We start from the raw sequence: 21,285 nt of genomic DNA on the forward strand, positions 1-21,285 counted from the left end.
AGTGCTACCATGACAGTGGGGAATGGAGCGTTCTGTCCCCTTTGTCCCTGCCATCATGGCAGCACTCCACACTCTGATTGGTTGTTTCACTAACCAATCAGAGTGCTTCAAGACCATTATGGACAGACAAACAGACAGACAGAGTAAGCCCTTTATTATATATTATATAAGAAAAATGCACACTGATGTACATAAGCAAGATACATGAGAAATCACTGGTATGAGAACACATACTTAAGTGGTTGAGGAATGTAACTGCTATTTTTGTACACAGTAGCAGTCAATTATGTGAGAAATCTTGCTGTTGTCCCATAAGAAACTCCCACAAACTAATGGGAGTTCTAGCTGTGGAGCAACCTAAGGACAGAATTTGAAAACGTCACTGTGTGAAGATCTTGTTGCACATGTTGCATTAATTCCTTAGGGGTAGGCATATAGGGTTCCTCTGTTTTTCAGAAATGAACATTGCCCCTGGGTCTCATTTATATATTCCTCATAAATCAGACCTCCTGATTGAGACCTGCTTCAGTGATTATACCCAGCTTCCTCATGCTTCACATTTCCTTTATGAAGTAGGAATAAAATGCAGAGGAACCTGCTGTGAAGTGATAATGTGTATGTTCCCTTAGGCTGCAGAATAAACCATGTAAAATCTGTAAACTCTGTCTGATGACACTTATGATTTTGGTCCTAACTTCCTACTTATCAGCTTCCCTTCAAACTCTTCTCATTGTCTATGTACTACAGGCTGACTGATTAGCTTAACCTTTTGAGTACCATAGTAAGGCCTTTTTGGTTTTGGTGAAACATGGAAAGCAGACACAGGCTTCAATATGTTACCTGTACTGCAGCTGGTTCAATACCAAATACAAGTTGTCATTTTCAGTCTAAAGAGGTTTATAGACAAATCTAAGTAGGAAACAGTTTTCCAACCCTGTGAAAATTTTCAAGAAATCAGAAATATTTCTTGTTCCTCACCCGGGGCGGGGAGGGGGAGCAGAAGCAAAACCTCTGATTATTGAAAAACATTAGAAAGAGAAACATGCACCCCAAATGTCTACAGCCCACTGGTCAATGTAGTGGCTGGTGGTGTGAGAAACTGGTGGTCAAGCTGCCGGCTGGAATCCTGGCTTGGCTGGTCTACTTTGCATAAATAATTATCGATAGTTAGGGACCTATATTGTGGTGGAAGCGTGCTGCCCAGCAGCTCCTTTAATCTTGCTCTTTTTGCCACGTCCCCCCTCCTCCCTACACACACACACACACACACACACACACACACACACACAGATTGGTGGAGGGTTCCCAGCAGCCCTGCTGCTTGCTGGTGATCAGCTGGGAGGGAAAAACTGCAGTTTTAAATATTCTGTTCAGGTGGCGAAGCATAGCCTGCTCATTTCCACAGCCTGGATAAATTCGAATAGAAAGCACTGATGCCTGGTATATCCAGAATATTCAGTTTGTAAGGTGAAGAGAGTCAACTGAATACTTAAGAGTACACAGGCATGCAATACAATGTTTAATGCAATACTGAGGTGAGGAATCACTACTTCGAGGCTCCTGAAGAGGCTCCATATCCCAGGGACAACTTTTTTCTTTCCCTTTTAAGAAATGTCTTCTAGCTGCTTCAGACTCCAAATAAGAAGTGAATGTATCAGTTCTGACAATAGTGGCAATGCCCTCAAGGGCATGACTGTGAGTACCTACAGGGCTGTAATGTAAATGGTCTTTATTAATGGATGGCCTCGGCTCCTGACTCCCTTTCTGGTAGTCAGCTCTGCGGACCATAAGCAGGCCTGTTAGGTTGCTGTTGAAATGATCTAGACTAGGACACTAACAAATGTTAATACGTATGTCCTCAGAATTGGACATAAAAGTGTGAAAGGTATTGAGGGGTGATATTTTATTGAATTCAGATGCTTGAAAGACTTGTACTTCTGTCTTAAGACAGTGATGTTACCTGTTTTTTCACTGAAGGAAATGTGCACCATTTGCGGACCTTTCATTTCTACCACTGATAACTGTCCCCTATACGTCTCTGTATGCGTGCTTGTACCTACCAGTGTCACTGTAACTGAACTACACCTCAGATCCTACTTTGGTTCTGCCAGTCTTACCAACTGATCTTAGAGCTGTGTTTGCTTAGTGAGCCAGCATCATTATACATTTATTCTCCTAGATGATCACTCTAAGGAGCAACCTCTCCTGCTTAACAACGTGACAGTTTGTAAAACGATGCTAAACAATGCTGGTATAATTCCTGACCTGTTAGGAGTGATGTTTGCAACATATCTCTCAAGCACAGCAGATCTATGCATTAATCCTATGTTTTGGGGTCTTTAATTGCCTTAAATATTTGCTTCTAGATCTGTGTTTCACACATTTTATTTACATGGTTTATTTTTCATTTTATGAACAAATCGATAACCAGACAGACTCTTTACCACACTGGATTAGTTTTATTCATTCTCTTTGAACTTGATTAAAAAGCTGTCAAACATAAGTCTACATTTATCAGCAGAATACTTTTACAAAACGGTAGAAGATGTGTATTGCTGGAAACATACATTTTGAAATAAAACAATATTTGATATATTCTAGACAGTTACCCTTTTGTTTATCCATGACAACTGAAGCTAACCATCAAATGCATAAATTGATTCAAGTCTAGCCAAGTAATCCTAAGGGCATATGAAAAGGCTTTTTTTTTAAAGTTCTTTCTAGATGAATTTAATGTAGTTCACCAATAAAACATCCTCAAGTGCATAATAAAAATTCTACATAACATGACATAGCTAGGGAAAGAGGGAAGATGTACAATGTGATGAAGAATCAAAATGGATGTTATGTTAAAAATGAACAGTCACACAATTTCTACACTTCATGTACAGTATTTAAGAACAAAATGTCCAGCATTTAATTTTGTCTATATTTTTTTAGACAGAACATTTATAATATTGCAAATAGTAGGGCTCTTCTTCTTTGTTTAAAAAAAGTTCATTGGAAACTATTTTAACTGTCATTTTTCCCAGGAGAAAGATATCATACAACATGTCTTTCTAACTTTCACTGTATATCAAGGAAAACAGGTACATAATATTCATAGCAAAAAAAAAAGGCTACAAATGAGGAGACATGTCTGTTCCAGTGTAACTATGTTTCATACATTATAAAATCCACTATCCTCCATTGCTGCATGTCTTACCAGCCATTGCATATGCTGGTAAGCAGCATTTCCTGTGGTCTTTGGCCATATGCTCTACACCCAGCTTGAAAAGAATGGGACACAAAATGACACATGGAGTGCTGGCAACATGAAACTCACAAAGGGTTAATGTAGAATACATATAGGCAAATGTTGACAATATTTTTTATTCCAATGTTTGAAAATTAAACACAAAATCATCATTAAGTTTTCACAAAATGAGGCATCTGTCACTTGAAAGAAAAAGAAATATTTCAGAAATATGTTTACAGAAATGTAAAAATATTAGACATCAAGACAGATGTGAACATTTTCAATAACAAGCCCTGTCTGTCAGTCTTCCTCAGAGCTGAAGATCTTACTGTACTCACTTAACATAAGTTCAACTATCTGGTTTTGGTACAGCATGTGGACTGCCATGTTCCCTGTCTCCTTTTCAGGTCTAAGGAGTGTTGGTCCAAATACAATTCCTAAGCTTTGTGTTGACATAAGATTCACGGATTCCTTGGCTGCTATCCTGTTGACGAAAGGGAAGAATTGGTTAAAAATGAGGGATGTCAAAGGAGTCGCTGTTGCATTTGAAGTAGAGACACATTTTACTGATTCTCCTAACACTGATGTTTATTTGGTTAAGTTATCAAAAAGTAAGAAAAGGGGGAGGGAAGAGGCAATATCTGGCAACATGACAAACAGTGAAAGTAAATTCAGTTGCAGACAGCAAGATATGTACTCATTTGAGATTTTTGGGCCCGGAATTCAGTTCTTAGGTAGAAAGACACCAATCCTTAATTTTTTAAAATATTGTTTTATAATTATGGATGCCCACTATCTAATTACAAGAATCTGAATAATTAATATTAGACCCCAGATCAAGCCCTTGAGGTTGAAGGAGGTTTAACTTATTTGGAGGTTGCAGAATGTAACTTGTCTGTTTCTGCTAACATGGCCATCTATACAGGTACAGTGTGGATACTTACGGACAAAATAAATGAAAGATCACATGAAACAGGGTATCGTCACACATGCATTTGCAATGGGTACAAATCACTGGAATGCTCTGACCTATTAAAGTTAGTATGTGAGATAACCCTTGCCTGAAAGGGAGCAACTTTGCAATACCAGGATGGCACTTAGCACATGCTAAACTGCTTGAACATGCATTTGCTCATGATTTAACTGCACTTAGTAAGTGTTAAGTTGAACATATGACACCACCTTTCCTTGCTTGTTACTTCCAACTCATTCAATTAAGGAATGAAGAAACCGAAAGTACTTTGAAAGGATAGTGAAATATATACATAACAGTATGCTGGTGTGTGTATACTGACACGTTGCTTAAAAGAAAATAAGACCCAACACCTTAACTCAGAGTTCTGGAAACATTGCAACATTAGGCATCCTGATTGCCTATCAAATTGAGAAAATGTTGACATGACCGTTGGGCTAGATCCTCAACTGACATAAATCGTCAATGTGTAGTGAGTGGGGTTATAGAATTTTCTACCAGTTGAGGAGATTTCCTACAATCATCAGCAATATCCTCTAAACTGAGTGAGTTTAATAATGTTTTAGGAAGTATTTAAGAACTCTAGCCCATGCAAGAAGGTTGGCAATCTCTACCAGGAAGATCCAATTGAACAAACATCTATTTTCCTTTAAAAAATTGTAAAATATACTAAATGGGAAAGACTCTAGTATATGCATTCTTTTAGAACAGTTACCCTTACTAATGAATGCAGACTAAAGGCAACTTCAATACTTTATACACTCCTTTGATTCTGGTTTTTGTTTTTTCATTTTTGGACATTTTATAATATTTTAGTTTTAACAATTTATCATTCTGCAAGAAAAAGGGGATCAATATCTAGAAAGAACTCCTGGAACAGTCCTGTATAAAAGTGTGTGTGTGTGTGTGTGTGTGTGTGTGTGTGTGTATTTCACATACCTTTTTAAAATTCTGATGGAAATTTTTTAAAAGTAGATTTTATTCTGTTCTCTAATACTTTTTGGTGAAGCTATAGTAAGCTATGCTAACAGTCGCAAGAGCTGCGTGAGACATCATCTGTTCTACCCTTTAGAGAAAGTTTCCTTTCCTGTCGGTGGGTGGGTCATGAGTGAAGACCCCCTTGTAGAGGAACCGTGCCAATCGTGTAGTTTACAACATTCCTTGAACACAAATGATCATTTAGATTTTCTGCACATATAAATAGGAAGTATTACTGTAATTCTGTCTCATACTCATACTGTGGTGTCCATTATACAAAACAGTCTCCATATGGCACTTATCACATTGGCTTAATTATTAGTTTCTTAAAATACAGCATCTTCATTGTAATGACAAAATATAACCCAAATACATTATTTTTCCACTGTGACATTATTAACTTACAATGTTCTAGAAGCTGGGAAGAGAAACTACCTGTTAATAGCTTAGGTGCCAATTAAATAAATGTGACAATCTGATAGATATCACACATTTTGTTCTAGGTGCAAATATTTTTTTCATATGGTCAGCCACTTCCAGAATACAAGAAGCATTTATCATGTGATTAAAAAGGTCTGGATTCTCAGACGTGTTTGTATTTCTGCTTAATCTTAAGTATACAAATGGTCGCGAGGATTTCAGTTTAACTTTCCATGATAAAAATTCCATATGGAAGTACACTTTTGAGGGATCAGTGCATAAAACTTTGTATGAATGGGTGAGACAAACCTCTGCAGGTGATGAGTTTTAGGTCAGTCATTGCCAACCAATCCTACCTTTTAATTTACTCAAGTTGCTATGGGCGTGTCTACATGTACATTTATGCTGGCTTAAATTTGCTGCACAGTAAGTTACTGCATAATAAGCAGGAATAGGCCAGCATCTACAAATGCAGGCATTAAAGTGCATTAATGCCTGTGCATTAGTCCCAAGGCAGTCCACACAAACAGTGTTACGCTGCAGTAAGGTTTCTACATGTGTGTTACTGCACAGTAACTAATTGGGCAAAATTTGATACCAGCATGATGCAGGTATCAAATTTACACTGACGTCGATATAAGTCACCATATTTGCTGCACAGTATGGGCATACATATGTAGACATGTGCCTGTACTGTGCAGTAGTTTTGGTTAATGAGCAGTAAATGCACACGTGTATACAGAACCGATGTGTTATAAAGTAACAATTTTGCTTTGCAGTTGCCAAAACAGGGCTTGTTTGGGAAGTCCATTACCCAGAATTCTCAGCACATGGCCAAGGTAAGTTCCCTTTATCCCTGTACTATTTGTGCAGCTGTTGTTAATTGTGCCTGCTCCAATATCTTAACATTCTTCATCCTATCTGACCACTTTAATCTGAATGTCCAGCTTAGGCATCCGTACTGAAAGCTGTTTAACTTCCCCTGGATGGTCTTGCTGCTGTTCCGTGACTCTGATTCTGAGAGGAACAAGCTTTAAACTTAAGGAACAAGTTAGGCAGCTTCACCGTGTCAGTCTTTTACTGTACAAAATTCAGCAAAGAAAAGAAGATGGTGGTAGTTGTGTCCCCAACACTTTGTCCACTAGCCCTGAGGGTGCTCACCTGGAAAACTAAATCCCTCTTCTGCTTGATTTGGAGCAGGAGTTTTAACCTGAATTTCTTACAACCCTGGGGAACGCTCTAGTCACCAAGCTACTGGACAAAAGGAGTATACCACCTCAACACTGTCCTTTGTTCAAGGTAAGCACAGTGAGACTGTTTAGACCATGCCTTCCAAGTCAGGAACAATGGATGAGAAAACACATAATGTGTGAAAACTGCTGTGGTTTCAGACACTGGGGGCTCAATCCTATTTCATTTTACATGCTTAAATGGCTGTTATGCAGCTGCATAGCTGCAATTCAGCTCTGGACATGCAACTGTCCATCTCAGTAGGGTTGTGCTCTGGCTGATCTGATGCTCTCAGGCTGAATAAGTCCTGACATTTCAGTCTATTAAAAAATCCATCACACAGGAGAAAAGATGAGACCCTCTCATATTTTATGGGAAGGTCACTTGCCCAGAGAATAGGAGACCCAGGTTCTATGACCTCTCCCACCCAGCGGGGATTTGAGTCTGCATCTTTGCAAAGTGCTCTAACCACCCATAAGACTGCGTAAGTCCAGGCTACCAGCTGGGCATTATCTAGATCCACGCCACTCAATCTTTCCGCCCCAAGGGCCAGATAAGAGGCATGAGGCCAGTCTGCAGGCTAGATCCCGTGTTGGATCAGTGTACAGGGTTGGGCTGTATGTGCCCATGTCAAGCCCCATGCATCCAAATGAGGCCCTGCCTACCCAGGCTGGTTCCCACACAGCCTCAGTCCAGCCTTACATGCTGGAATCTGACCCGGTGTTACCCCAGCCCTGCATGCAGACCCATGCTATCCAGCCTGCTGGGCTCCCTACAGGTCTGGAAATTTGGCAGCAGTGGAGAAGCATTAGTGCTGCCCACCACTCCCCCACTGTAATACTTAACATGTGGTAAAGGGTAATGCTTAACATGTGGCCTGGTGGCTGGAGCATTTTGCTGGGAAGCCAGAGATGCAGGCTCAAATCCCCTCTTGGGGGACTCTGGAATCTGTGTCTTTTGTTCTCTGGGCAAGAGCCGAGCCATGAGGCTATCAGGCCTCCTCCTCCCTTCAGCTTCAAGGCAGGGTTGCGTGCTGGGCTATTTTGTCACACAATAGCGCCCTGAGTAGCTCACTGTTATCCTGAGTTGGATATCTGTGTGCGTATCAAGTGGCAAAAATTTAGATGACTAGGAAATCTTGTGGGAAATTAGGCACTAAAGGAATTTAGGTATTTCTAGGCTTAAAGAAGATGTTTTGAGGATCTAAACATGTCTTAAGTTACGTATCTAAATCTTTTGCAGTTTAGCTTTCTGTCTCTCTGAGGCAGCATGACTCCCCACACTGGAATCAGCACCCACAGCACAAAGGCTTAATTGAGAACCATATGAGAAATTAGTAGTGTTATAATTTGGTCTGTTAATTAGGGTTCTATTCCAAGTTTCTGCATGAACTGGGGCAAGTCATTTCACATTTCTGTCCCTCTTCTTTTCTCCTCTCACACTTCCTGTATTATCTTTTTAGTTTGTAAGTTCTTTGGGGCAGATACAATCTCTATGAATTTATACAAAATCTGGCATACAAGAGCCCCATTTTGGTCCTCTACATACACATACAATATTAATAAATATAACATCTTAAATAGCCCCTGGCTATTTGTGTTACTGTATTGGTATTGCTGAATTGTGGCCACAATAAAAAAGACTACTTTTAGCTAGTTTAAATGGTCCAATATAAAATAAAACTACAAGAAAAAGCATAATTATCTGCAACAAGCATTTTTAAATAGCATTTACAATTTGAGGAAAATAATTAAGATTTTATGGCTTTATACCTTTTTAAAAATACAAATATTTACCAGTTATGCCTGCCATATTTTCTTCCATTTACAAAAACAGAAAAACAAAGACTATTCACAATATAAACTACTCCTATAACTGCACAGCAAAATTCTGTTGATTAAGAAAAAAATAGATAAAATGGGCAAGAATTCATGTTTGGCATGAGAAGAAAAAGTGATATACAGCTTACAACATAAACAAGGGAAGGAAATGCCAGAGCTACTTTTTGTCAAGCCCAAATGAAAGGAGCAATGATCCATCAATTTAAGATAATTTCAGAAAGAATCTGTAACCCAGTGCTGCAGATGTTGAAACTGTCCAAAAAAGGTGAGCTGTATGCTGTTTTTGCTTAGTTTTTTCTTGCAGATAGTGAGTTGAATTCCCAACTCAAAGACTGTTTCAAGTTCTTTAAGATCACAAGCCACAAGATAGTTGTACTGAAAAAAAAATCTCATTATTAATAATAATGAAAAGAAATTAATGATGGATTAAAACTACATAAGTATCTGATAGAAGGGCTCTAATATCAATGACAGATATATAAGCAAAAATACTTATTTAATTTGTGCTTTGGCTGTTGCCACGGTAACTAGAAACAGAAGCTATGTAACTGAGTACAGGACAACTATACTCCTCGTGTGGTCATTATACACTGAGCTTGGCTCTCCAGTCCTCTGTAAACGTACCGTTCTCAGACACTTAGCTCTGAAATCATGATTGAGTTTGAAGCTGGAGATGGCAAGTCTTCCAAAAGCTGACTGCTGGTAAATGCAGTTCAGTGCTTTCTACTCTTTGTGAGCAACTGAAGAACAGGAAAATAGTTCCTACTGGTGACACTGCTTCTCAATCACTTTAAGGCCTAAAACTGTTCACAGTACCCCTCCTTTTCTCGTCAGCCCCACCAAAAAAAAAAATGTTAAGGTAAATCCATTAAATGTTGATACAGCAAATATTTGATAAAAGTAAAGCTGGCTAATGTGAAAGTGTTTCACTGTCCTCTACTGGATGGAATCAGAACTCTTTGACCTTGTTTCATAAGCCCTTTACAGCAACAAAAGCCTCCAGTTTGGCCCAGATGTAAAGCTAGTCTCTGCAAGTCCATATCCATTTTGCTGTTTTGCAAAGTTAATTTTCAGGAATCTGATTCTGTCTCTCTTGAAGTAACTGAGTAACAGATGATCAAAATCAAATGTTTCAACTACTGAAACGCTACAGGTAGGTGTAGGCAACCTTTTCCAGCTGCAGGCCGAAATGACCCACCCGGGGTCAGAAGCAAGATGCTCCCAAAGCCCCACGCCCATAGGCTGGATCCAAAGGGTCCATAGGCTGGATCCAAAGGGTCTATAGGCCATAGGTTGCCTAATCCTGTTACAGGTCATATCATCAGCTAGTATAAAAGTCCATCAAGTTTACTGAAGTCAGTGAATTATACCACCAACTCAAGCATGTTACTCTGGGCATTGCTAAGAAGGGGATTTGAGCCATGCCAAAATGTAACAAAAAGAAAAGTAACATCTCTAACCATCAATATTTAGCCCCTTATGTACAGTTTGTATCTGTATATACAGGTGTGTGTGTGTGTGTGTGTTAATACCTGCACGCACATATGTAAAGAATGGAACTCAAGGCCACACGGTATTGAGGCCAAGGCCTCAGAGAAATAAAGGATAAATAAGAGATTTATCATAAGGAGAATAGTTCATGAAAAACTCCATACTACACAACCAAAGAAAAATATGCACGCACGATATATATGACATCTTTCCTCTTGACATACCCACTCATCTCCTGGACTTAGGAAGGAAGGCCCTCTGTGGACATGTTCTGGAGTGGTTCTCAACCTTTTTAGACTAAAGGAACCCTTTGTCAGGTTTGAGGCACTCCTCCATAACTTTGGGAATCGAGCAGCAATTGTAATAAAACTACTTTATTTATTATAGGGCTTACCTGCGGGGAGCAGGCAGCAGAACAGGGGTGTAGCTGGGCAGAAAGAGTCTGAGTCTGCCCATATACGCTTATCGCCTCACACCTGAAGCCCGAGCCTGCCTTGATCTGCTTATCTCCTCACATTTCCTGTGACACCCTTCAAAGGATCTCACAGCTCCCCAAGGTACCCTGGCATCCTGGTTGAGAATCACTGCTCTATACCTATAGCTCTCCATTACAGAGTTTCTTGCATATTTTCCAGGGACTGATACTGAGCACTGTCAAAAACAAGGTACCTGAAGTAGAAGGATAGCTGCCGTGATTTCATCTGTACGTTCTCATGACCTAGCTCAACGGGTAAAAGACTGTACGTTACACAGATTCACTGTGCCAGTAATTATCCCCAAATTAGCTTATATGTGCTTCCTCTACAGAGTGAGGCACATAGAAAGTTAATGTTTTACCCTGAAAGACAATCCGTTATGGGCATGTTTCAGTTGCCTGAGATACTGAATGTACTGCTGTTAGGTACATCATTGTTAACAGTCCTTTTTGCTTTACAGTCATTGGCTTTAGGGTAGGCTTTATGTGGTAGTTCCTGATTTTGTGATATTGCAGATCTTCTAATCAGTTCTAATATGTTCACATTTTATTTTTATGATGAACTGATCCTAGTTGAGCATTTTACACTTTCCCCCTAAAAGCTGATTTGCAGAAGTTAAAAAATAGTTGGTATATTTTTATGCTTGGTTTTAGTCACAAGATGTTTGGGGGGGAAGTCATCCAACCTTGAAATAAAATCTTTATTGAAAGTAATTCTACATCCATGCCAGTCAGACGCATTGTAGGATCAGAACAGATGTCCCAGGGGAAAACTATGTGCACCAGACAGGGTTGATTACTTGGACCTCCTGTCAGCTCTTAAGTCACTGACAATGGCTGAGACATTCAGTACAACTTTGTTTTCTTTATTCGGGAATAAAGTTAATATACTTACCTTAACTGTGCCAAATGTACTGGAAAATAACCTGATAATAAAACGTACCATCCTACAAAGTGATAATGTCTCTGTGTATAAGCACATTTTGACAGGGCTTTTGCAGACTAGTTGTGCAGTGTTAGGAAGAAAGCACATACACAACATGATGCACAGATAGATTATCAGGTTTCCTCTGAATGCGTTTCCTTTTAATTCAAGGCCTATGTTATATGTTTTTCTGATAGACAGCATATTATAGTAAAGTAATTTCCTACGGTAAACTTACTTCAACCCAGCTATGGTTGTTGTTTTTTCAAGAAGATTGTAAGTGTTGTTTATTATTAAGAAGATGACTGAGGTGTGTGGCATGACTTTGGGAATCATTTTAAAACACTGACAACAGTAAGTGTCCTTTTATGAAAGGTCAAAGCCTTGTTTTCTGACCACGCAGGGATATTCCATATCCTAAGGGAACTGTGTGCATTTTATAAGATTACTCAACTCAACCCAAATAGTGAAATGTAGCCTTTGCAGAGGACTATCACAATGCTTAACCCCATCTTGAGATATTTACCAATATAATCAATGCAACTGGCCCCTGGTACCATAAGCCCGATTTATTTAAACTGTTCAGTTCATTGCAACACAAGGTAGATAAATTTAAAATTTAGTAATAAATTGGGATACTCGATATTTTATGAATGCAAACTAACCCTCATTATTATTTATGTACTTACTTTATGGATGATTTGCTCAGTTGCAGTGCAGTGGTATTCACTAGCTGATGAAGCTAAGTAAATGCAAACACTATCAATTGAATCCCTAGCTTGCTGTTTGTTAAATTCGTATACTATATTTTGTAAGTAGGTTTCTGTGCATGTGTATGTAGTATCTGAGATTTATGCTCTCTAGTTGAATTCCAAAATATTACATTACAATGTATACCCTTTTCAAAATGTACTATGTAGTTTATTCTGTAATGAATATATAATTTAGGAATTACAGGAAATACCTAAACTTTATTAATATAGTTGTAAACTATTTTCTTTCATCAGTCTGCTTTACATTCATATTTGGTCCAACTGTTGAACTCAGAACAATACCTATCAGATCAGCAACAGAGAAACCAGGTCAGACACTAAAAGAAAGGTCAGAAATAGTTCAGCCATATTAAGGGCTTGCTCTCACTGAGCCTTTGTAGCTCCTGGCTTACAGAAACTCCATAGGTTTCCTGTACTCTGCAGCTGTGGACACTAATCATTACTCTTTAGGGAAAATCCCTCCTCTTTTGACTCCTTGGAGGTAGTGCTAAATGCTGAATCTTGTATCCCTTCTCCAAAATAGCCTTTGACTGTGCTCATTGGACTGCTATATAAAGTAACTGGCAGCTGATAATGACAAAGTTACAAATGGGCATCCTCGGGGAATCCCCATACATACCTTATCTGGGAGTTTGTTGCTAGTGGTCTATACTGGAGCCATGATATTAAAATAATGTCTAAAACAAGTCTGAGGATAGGTTATTACTTGGCTGAAAGGCTAAGGGCTGTGAACAGCTGGAGAAAGGCATTTAATCTAACCATTGGCTTCATCCTTATTTAATAGGAAGAGATATCAAAGTAACAGTTTGACATAGGCCATCATTAGTCAGCACTCCAAAACTCGGGTAAGAGAATCATTTTCTCTCTCCAGGTGGCGAGGCACGGAGGAAAGAATCCTGACTAGTCTTCAGGCACCTGAAATCATACTTAAACAGATGTTAGGCACCCCAGTCCAAGAAACTGATCTGGGAAGCCTAATCCTGGAGGCACCTAATTTCATTCAGCACCTCCATTTTGGACTTAAGCTACCAAATATGCATAGAAGCAGCCCTCTCTAAATAGCCAGAGCACCCAGCTGCCACCTGGGTGTAATTTGATGCCATATGGGGCAGACTGAAACCTAAACTCTCCCTAAATCTCTGGAGATATGCAATCTGTGGGGTTTAACATATAACATCAGCACTGCTTTCACTACAAAGTGCACCATGCACCCAGTAACTCATCTGGAGCAGGAGCTTCATACAAGCCTAGTGGGGCACCTATATACAAGCAGCGAGTCTGCTCCAACATGCGGTAATTACAGTGTATTGGAACAGACTCAATTAATCAAGTCTGCTGGAACATGGTAATGAGCTTAAGTTAAAACACCCCCACTGCCATTTTTAAGCAATGGGATGCTGATATACAAGATGCTCCAGGTGCTTTAATTAGAGCAGTTCTTGGATCCAGTCTAATTAAAGCTCTCCCTCTCCCCCGGACAATGTGTAAACACCCATGGTTAGAGATGCTTATATGGGGTTTTTGCCCTACCTCAGACCTGGAGGACTCAAGCTTCCCAGAAGAGTGCCCTAACTTCCAGACAGTAGAACTGCATGGGTCAAGGTATCTACCTGTGGTCCTGTTCAAGCTAGGTCACTGTGGAAAAAGGCATGCTGGAATTACAGGCTTGGAAGGAAAGCAAGTGTGAGGCCTTAGCCTGATGCTGTAGTCTTGGGTTTAGGTATTCTATTGGGAACAGGGCTCCCTAGGTTCTGGTCCCTGTCCTGAGCTTTGTTTATCCATTTTACATTAGATAATCACTGGATAAAAACAGAAAATAACTCCAACAGTCTGAATTTGCTTTATTCAGTATAATGTTGCATACCCCCTGTATTTTCACAGTATCCAAGTAACTTCAGGTATTCTATTAGCATCTGTCTCTTATCTGTCTTCTAAGGTAACTTCTGCTTTTCATGTTGTTGGAAACAGGGACTAGAACCCAGGACTCCTCCTTCTTAGGGGAGTTTCTAACTGCTAGGCTACAAAAGTCATATTCTCCCTTGGTTGGTGTCCTCCATGATTCTTCTAGCTCCACAGTCATGTAGCACCTCTTGCTCTGACAACTTTGTACCCTCGTGGTTTTGGCAGTTCCCAACAACATAAGAGACATGAGTTTGAATCTTGTAAAGCTGAAGTGAGCCTATAATCCAAATCTACCAGATCCTGCATGAGTGCTCTAAGCACTAGAATACGACATATATGGGTGGCAGGACTATCACCATTATCTTTAGCTAGGGTGCTGCCCTCAAAAGAAAATTCAGTATTCTGCATCTCTAGCAGCCAGAGGCACCTAACTTGACCCCTGAATCTAACACTTAAGCTCTCAAGGGGGATGGGAATTCAGATGCATATATTCTAGGAGCCATGTACTTTTTAACGTTAGGTATTGCAGTTGTCAGGGCCAGGAAGTCGAAGTCATGCAGTAGATCTAGTCCTTTGTGACTTCCCCTGGGTCATGCACTCAGGAGGAGGTCAGTGACAAAATGGGGAACTGAACTGAACCCTGAATATCACCCTGCCCTCAAACTATATGATCTCCTAGCAAATATGCAGCTGGTTATATCAAAAATAGTCATCAGATGCTCTGCACCCCACTGGGTGGTTTTGCATGAAGGCCGATGCCTGTGGTAAAGAGAATATATATATGAGCAGGGGCAGTGTAACCTGGGACCATATGTAAAAGTCTAGGACTCATGGGACACATTCATTTCTTTCAGTTTCTATCCACTAACTGTGACCTTGGGTGACTAAGAGATTTATCAAATGCACCTGCTTTTAAACAGGACTTGAATCCCAGGTGCTTTTGAAAATCTCCCTTAACATGTACAAACTGGGTTTCTAATTTGTACAATGAGATAATCATATTTACCAACCTTAGTTAAGTGCTTTGAGATCTACAGTCCAAAGTCTAAGGGCTCTATAAGTGAAGTGTACTTCAAATACATATTTTATTTTGAAATGGGGACAGAGAGGTAGTTAAGGAAGGATGGGGCTCTGTTTCCCTCTTTATTGGCTTTGCTCATGACCCCACAATTCCAAACCCTTTCCATGCAGAGGTGCATATCCTCAAACTATCTTTTGTCTTCTCAACTGCTTACAGTTATTTTAGTTTCATACATAACAGTTCTGGTAATGCATCAGTGATTTTTGGTAAACATCCAGAAGGTCAGTGGCTGGATGAAGGTCATGAAATGACCCATGTGGGTTCTGACTTGCTGGTCATACCAAGTTTAGGACTCTTGCTTTTCATTTGGTTGTGAATGTCCATATTGTCTTTTATATTTGGCTTGCACTATACTTCTGACTGAATACAAACTGATTTTGATTAGGATTCTTATAAATATATGAAGGGGTATATGGATAATGCATCCAGGTAAGTAATTAATCCAGCTCCTTGGGCCAGATGAGTGGCATGGATTGGTCTGCGGCCTGAATCCAGTCCATAGGACTTGTCCACAGGTCCAATTCAGCATGGAGGCCCAGCCTGCAAGCCTGATCTGAAGCCATGGCAATTCACCTGGCTGCTGCATGTCCAAACACCAAATTTCCAGACCCATGGGGAGATTCAGGCTTTGTTTTGGTCACCTCTTATTCCCACAAGAATAAGAAGTATCACAACCCCTTCTACCTACAGCTTCAAGTGCAAGGCACATATCTTTGACCTTGCCTTCTTCTTAGGAAGAGAATGAAAGCAAGCAAACCACTCATGACAGATGTTAAACAGGTGCTAATATGTTAGTTTGGCGACAAAGTATCTAGCTAGGCACCTAGATACTCTGGTGAGAGAGAATATAAAATAGTTTCAAACCCAAATATCATGCACAGCCCTACTTACTGCATTCTTGACTGGCTTTGAGCCTTTTGCCTGTGGAAACGTCTAATTTCTTGTTTTATTACTGCAACTCCAGCTTCTGACCAACTATCTACTGAAGAACTTGGTCTCTTATAGAGCCAGAATCTATAAGCTTTTGGGACCTGTGTGTCCCAGAAGGCAGCAGATACTTTTATAAGAAAGCAGCTTGCAGTTTCTAAATTACTTTTTTCTTAAATTTGGGAATGCCTGAAGCCAGATTTCCTTGCAACATTACAATAAGAAGCAGTTAGGTAACAATCTCACTTGAATCAAGAGCTGCAAATACAGAACCTTTATCATCAGCACAGCACATCCAAAAATGTCTTTGTAAAATAAATCAAATTATATGAGTTAATTGATTCCAGGCAACATCAGCAACTGCAGGTGGAAACTAAATAACAGGATGTTTATTAACGAAGGACTATTAATCAAAATTGACAATACCAATTCCTGTTCCTTTTATTGGAATTCTACCTGCAATGTCCACAGACATATTTTGTTTAATTTTTAAATATAAATTTGTAAGAAAAGAAAATGTTAACACTTGGGATTTTAGCTGGAGATGTAGGGCTATTTGTTTAAACAGTGAAAGGATATCCTAAATCCAATTTGACAGGCAATGCCAAAGATGCCAGTGGTAATTAATTAGCACTTAATTTAGACCACAGAACAACAGGATATGGAATTGGTGCTCAGTGCCATTTCCCCTTAGGCTTCATCTCATGAGGGTCAGGAGTGTGGCTGTTACACTGAAGGTCAGTAAATAAATTGGGGGAAACACACTGACACGGGACTTTTCGTGATAGATATCTTTCACCCTTGTTACTGCCTCTGGCTATCATTGATGAGAAAGGGACTGTGACTGGTTCGTGAAGAATGTTGTATACAAGCCTGATTCAAGCAAGGTAGAATTTGAACTCACGTGTCACCTACTAGTCACACTAGAAGACAGAAATAGAGCTATTCCAATGTATGCCTGTGCTGGAAATACCCTTTTAAACACATCTGGGAAAGCTTGAGGAAGTCTGACAGGCGAGCAGATTCACTTAAAAGAAGTTCTTAAGTTTGCTAGATTTGTGAGCTTAGCTTTAGCTTAAGCTTAATTAAAATCAATAGAAGATTTTAAAGTGAAGAGAGAAATTAGGTCAGCGAGGGGAAAAAACACATGTTTCCTCATTATGCTGTTGACTTTGTCTCTAATAATAATATTCAGCACTGTTCGTCCACAGAACTTGAAGCTCTTTACAAAGGTGGATTAGCAAGTTATCTACGTTTTCCCGATGGGGAAACTGAGTCTCTAATATACTAAGTGACTTTTTCCATAATCGCATAATGAGTCTGTGGCAAAAACTAGAACTCAGTGCTGCTGCTTCTTCATCCATTTTCCTGTTTGCTTTTATAAAGTTTGGATGATACTCAAAAGTGATGTTACATGGAAAATAGCTTTCAGGCGAACTAGTAGTGGCATACACAGTTGCGATGACTGGAATTTTTTGTTTTGCTGGAGAGAAAAATGGAAAGCTACTGACCACCAGCAGTTAGTACAGTAATGTAATTCTGCTCCTTCATAGCAAGCTTAGTGCCTCCTGGTAAAAACAGGTGTCCTGTTTTTTTTTTCCTGGGGAAAAACCTTTTATCCTGGGATGCTACAGATGTACAAACTCATTATCCTACTTTAAGTCCCTGTGAAGTATTTGAGATAACATTGAGACAATCACAGCTAATTTGAGTGAATTGTCATTCAAGCCACATGTGTAAATAACTGTCTCATGCCTGTTTTGATTCCAGTCAAAGGGGATAAAGATCTGTTTTTACCTTCAGTTACACATTACTGTCCCTTCCTTTGTTTTAACACTGTCAGCACCTCTACACTTGCAAACCAAAAACTCTAGCAGAGGAGAACAAGATTACAAACTTAAAAGGATGCACTGGATATGTCCTGAACCAAGGGTGCAGACAGAAGTGACAATTTTTGCCCGATCCGGCCACAGAAATATAGCTGTGACTAAACACAAGTGCACGACTGCAGACAACTTAAAAAATGGCTCATCAGGTGACAATCTGATCCCTCATTGCATGAGGTATCAGATAAAGATGTTTCAAAATGCAGCATCTTTTGTAACTTGTTGTCTGTGGAGCTCCCAGTCTGTTGCTGTTTTTGGAATGGGAGGGGGGGAAGGAGTGGAGGGAGTTCGGTCTGGGGGGTTTTCAACCCCCCCCAAGGGGGGAGCAGATGGAGCCCCCCTGAGGTAGGTGGGAGCTCACATTCACCCACCTCACATTTCAGCACCAGCTGGGGAGCCCCAAGAATGAGCTCCCTCCACTGCCTTTCCCCCCTCCCATTCTAAAAACAGCAAGCACTGGCAGAGAGCCCTAGCCAGTGCTACAGGAACCTGGCTGCAGGCTCCCAGCCACAGGTAGATGCCCCTCCCCTGGACCCAGCAGTGAACTTCTGTTTGGTCTGGGGTAATGCTGTAACTCAGAACACTTTGCAAAAATCATTCTAAGTTATAGCTGGGAGCTGCACTTCTGTTTGCATGCCTGGTTCTCTGGTTTCTACCTGTTCCACTACAGGCCCATTTGTTCCCTCACCGGATCAGAAGGAGCAGTGCGACTGGCATTGTGGTTTAGTGGTACTATGGGTTTTCTGAAGTTGCTGTTCACAAGTTATGCTCTGTTACTCTTCAGAAAACCTTATTTTCTCCTATGCCCTGCACAACATGATCTCTAGTGAAAGCAGAAGTGATACCAAGCTCCTTTTATACAAGTTTACTAATTGCAGTAGCAGAGAGGTGTAACAGGGTAGCTCTGTGCCCAAGCAGCATGAACGACACATGCCCCTGGTGGCTGAGGGGGGCACAGCGGCAGCGGGAGCACGATGGCAGCAGCAGGAGCATGGTGACGCTCCCGCAGACCCTGCCAGCAAGCAAGCCTCTTTTTGTAGGGGGCCCACTGCCCAGCTCAGGGGGCGCATGTGTACCCACGTGCACCCCCTACTTGTCGCCCCTGCCAAGTAGTGGTGGTAGTGTGGCTGGCTGGCCACAGAGGCAGCAGTTATTTTTATGTCTTCCCACTTTAAGTTACTGCCTGCGACTGCTACCCCAGTCATCTTCTCCCTGTCTCTCCCCTTTCGGTTATGTTACTGTACTAATAATCCTATGCATTTGGTTTCGTGTCAAGGCTGTCTACTGTTGTGATACAGCATGCTTAGAAAACATCCTGAGGAATTTAATTGGGTTAATATTTCCCTTAATTTTACCCTCCATGCAATAGGTGAAACTCTGACCATTACTGCTGAAGTCACTAAAAAATGTCAGCAATGTCAGCAGTGCCAGGAAGAGCTGGAATTTTCAAACTCAGGCGCTCAACTTTAGGCAACTTGTTCCAGTGAGTCTTGAATATTCTTAGGACAAACTTAGCTTTATCCTGCCAATAATGCATAACTTTTGTCCAGTATCATGAATGGATGTTTTTCTTCTATATGGTAAGCAATATTCCTCATGCTATGCATAGCACAAAGTTACACTGGCACTTCCCTTTTTTTGTAAAGTTTTAGATATGTAGGTGCTTCATATATGATCTGTTTCTTCCCAGTTTTATTCCTTGAATAACCTGTGGGAATTGGCCCACTATATTTCCCTCATGAAATCTTTTGCCTATATTGTCCCTCTTTTGCTGATAAGATTAAAACCTGCATACAGAAAAGCAATGATTATGCATGGGCTGTGACCCCAACTACAGTTCCTAGTCCTTCAGGTTTAGTTCTGAACTCTCCACAAGCTACTAATGCAACTTATAGACACTGTATTTGTATCGGATTTGAAAGATGCTTTAACATGCCTCCCAGCATTGAAATTGTTTCAGCACTGATACTGAGCACGAACAGGATGAATGCATCTCCTAAATGCACTAGCGAGTATGTGCTATCCAAGAGCTCTGATTTCTTTAAACTTATTTACATTTCACATCCCCCTAAGCAATGTATTTACTATGTCAACATTGTCTTCTTAACTCACACTTTGTTTGTCTTGTTCACTCACCTTAGCTTGATGTTTATTCTTTTTGCATGTGTAGCACATTGCACTAGCTACATGAAGTGCCTGGAGTGGACATCTTGTGTCCCACCAACCTCTGCCTTTGTAGACTGTATCCTTTATTGTATGTACTGCAAATCTGTATCTTCCATTTCCACCTCCTCAGCTTTAAATAGGATTTGTGCATTCAAATTCATCTTATGTGTTCACTTATCCACCTGACTGTCTCAAAAGGTCATGTGACCATAGCCAAAACTGGTCCCATTTGCCTTGCATGCTCAATGAATGTCCAAAATTTTTTGTACATGGAAGGCTGCCTTTTTTAGGAGTTACCAAATCACACTTGAATCTGCTATGCTGAACACTCTTCATTTTCTGTCCTTTCATTTTCTATCAGGCTAAAAAAATTCTGGTTTCCTGCCTCACTTCCATTAAACATTGTAATGAGTTTGTAGCTACAAAAGGATCTAGAACTAAAGGTGGTCAAGAACTAAGATATTTTCTTTGTAGTACATTGTTTTTACTTGTAAACTAGAGCTGAAGGAATTCCTGCCAAAATCTTTAAGCAGGGGGGTGAGGAGCTCACATCACAGCTCCATGCCCTCGTCTTAAGGATCTGGAATGAGAAGGAAATACTAGACGACCTCAGGGATCATGACAATCTTCAAGAAAGGAGACAAGTCTGACTGTGGTATGGAAATTACATCGGATGGCCAACCATCTCCTTCCACTTGCTGAAGAGTTCCCAGAGTCTCAGTGTGGATTTCGGGCATCAAGAGGCTCTATTGATGATGATCTAGTTGAGGATGGTTCTGCTTTGAGCAGGGGGTTGGACAAGATGACCTCCTGAGGTCCCTCCCAAACCTAACTTTCTATGATACTATGAACTGACATAATCTTTGCTGCTTGCTAGCTGCAGGAAAAATGTCGAGAACAACATAAACCTCTTTACATGGCTTTCTTTGACGTCACAAAAGCCTTTAACTCTGTCAACTGAGAAGTGGTGTGGAGGATT

The 21,285-nt window shown here is 40.3% G+C and overlaps 1 protein-coding gene and 1 long non-coding RNA gene across 2 annotated transcripts in view; one reads left to right on the forward strand and one right to left on the reverse strand.

Annotated features, from left to right (window-relative positions):
• The window catches only part of LOC149867619 (uncharacterized), a 143,294-nt gene extending 131,715 nt beyond the window's left edge, over window positions 1–11,579 (forward strand). The window contains exons 2-3 of the long non-coding RNA XR_016441642.1: window positions 6,389–6,448; window positions 10,559–11,579. This is a non-coding gene — a long non-coding RNA (uncharacterized LOC149867619). The remainder of the gene's footprint in view (window positions 1–6,388; window positions 6,449–10,558) is intronic.
• Window positions 2,453–21,285, reverse strand: part of ARHGAP15 (Rho GTPase activating protein 15) — a 507,565-nt gene continuing 488,732 nt past the window's right edge. Inside the window, exon 14 of the mRNA XM_090041263.1 lies at window positions 2,453–3,722. Within this exon, the coding sequence (XP_089897389.1) occupies window positions 3,539–3,722 (184 nt within the window). The 3' untranslated portion in view covers window positions 2,453–3,538. The remainder of the gene's footprint in view (window positions 3,723–21,285) is intronic.

This window comes from Crocodylus siamensis, chromosome 4, assembly GCF_052110815.1.
Source record: "Crocodylus siamensis isolate JL-2025a chromosome 4, ASM5211081v1, whole genome shotgun sequence".
Taxonomy (NCBI): Eukaryota; Metazoa; Chordata; order Crocodylia; family Crocodylidae; genus Crocodylus; species Crocodylus siamensis.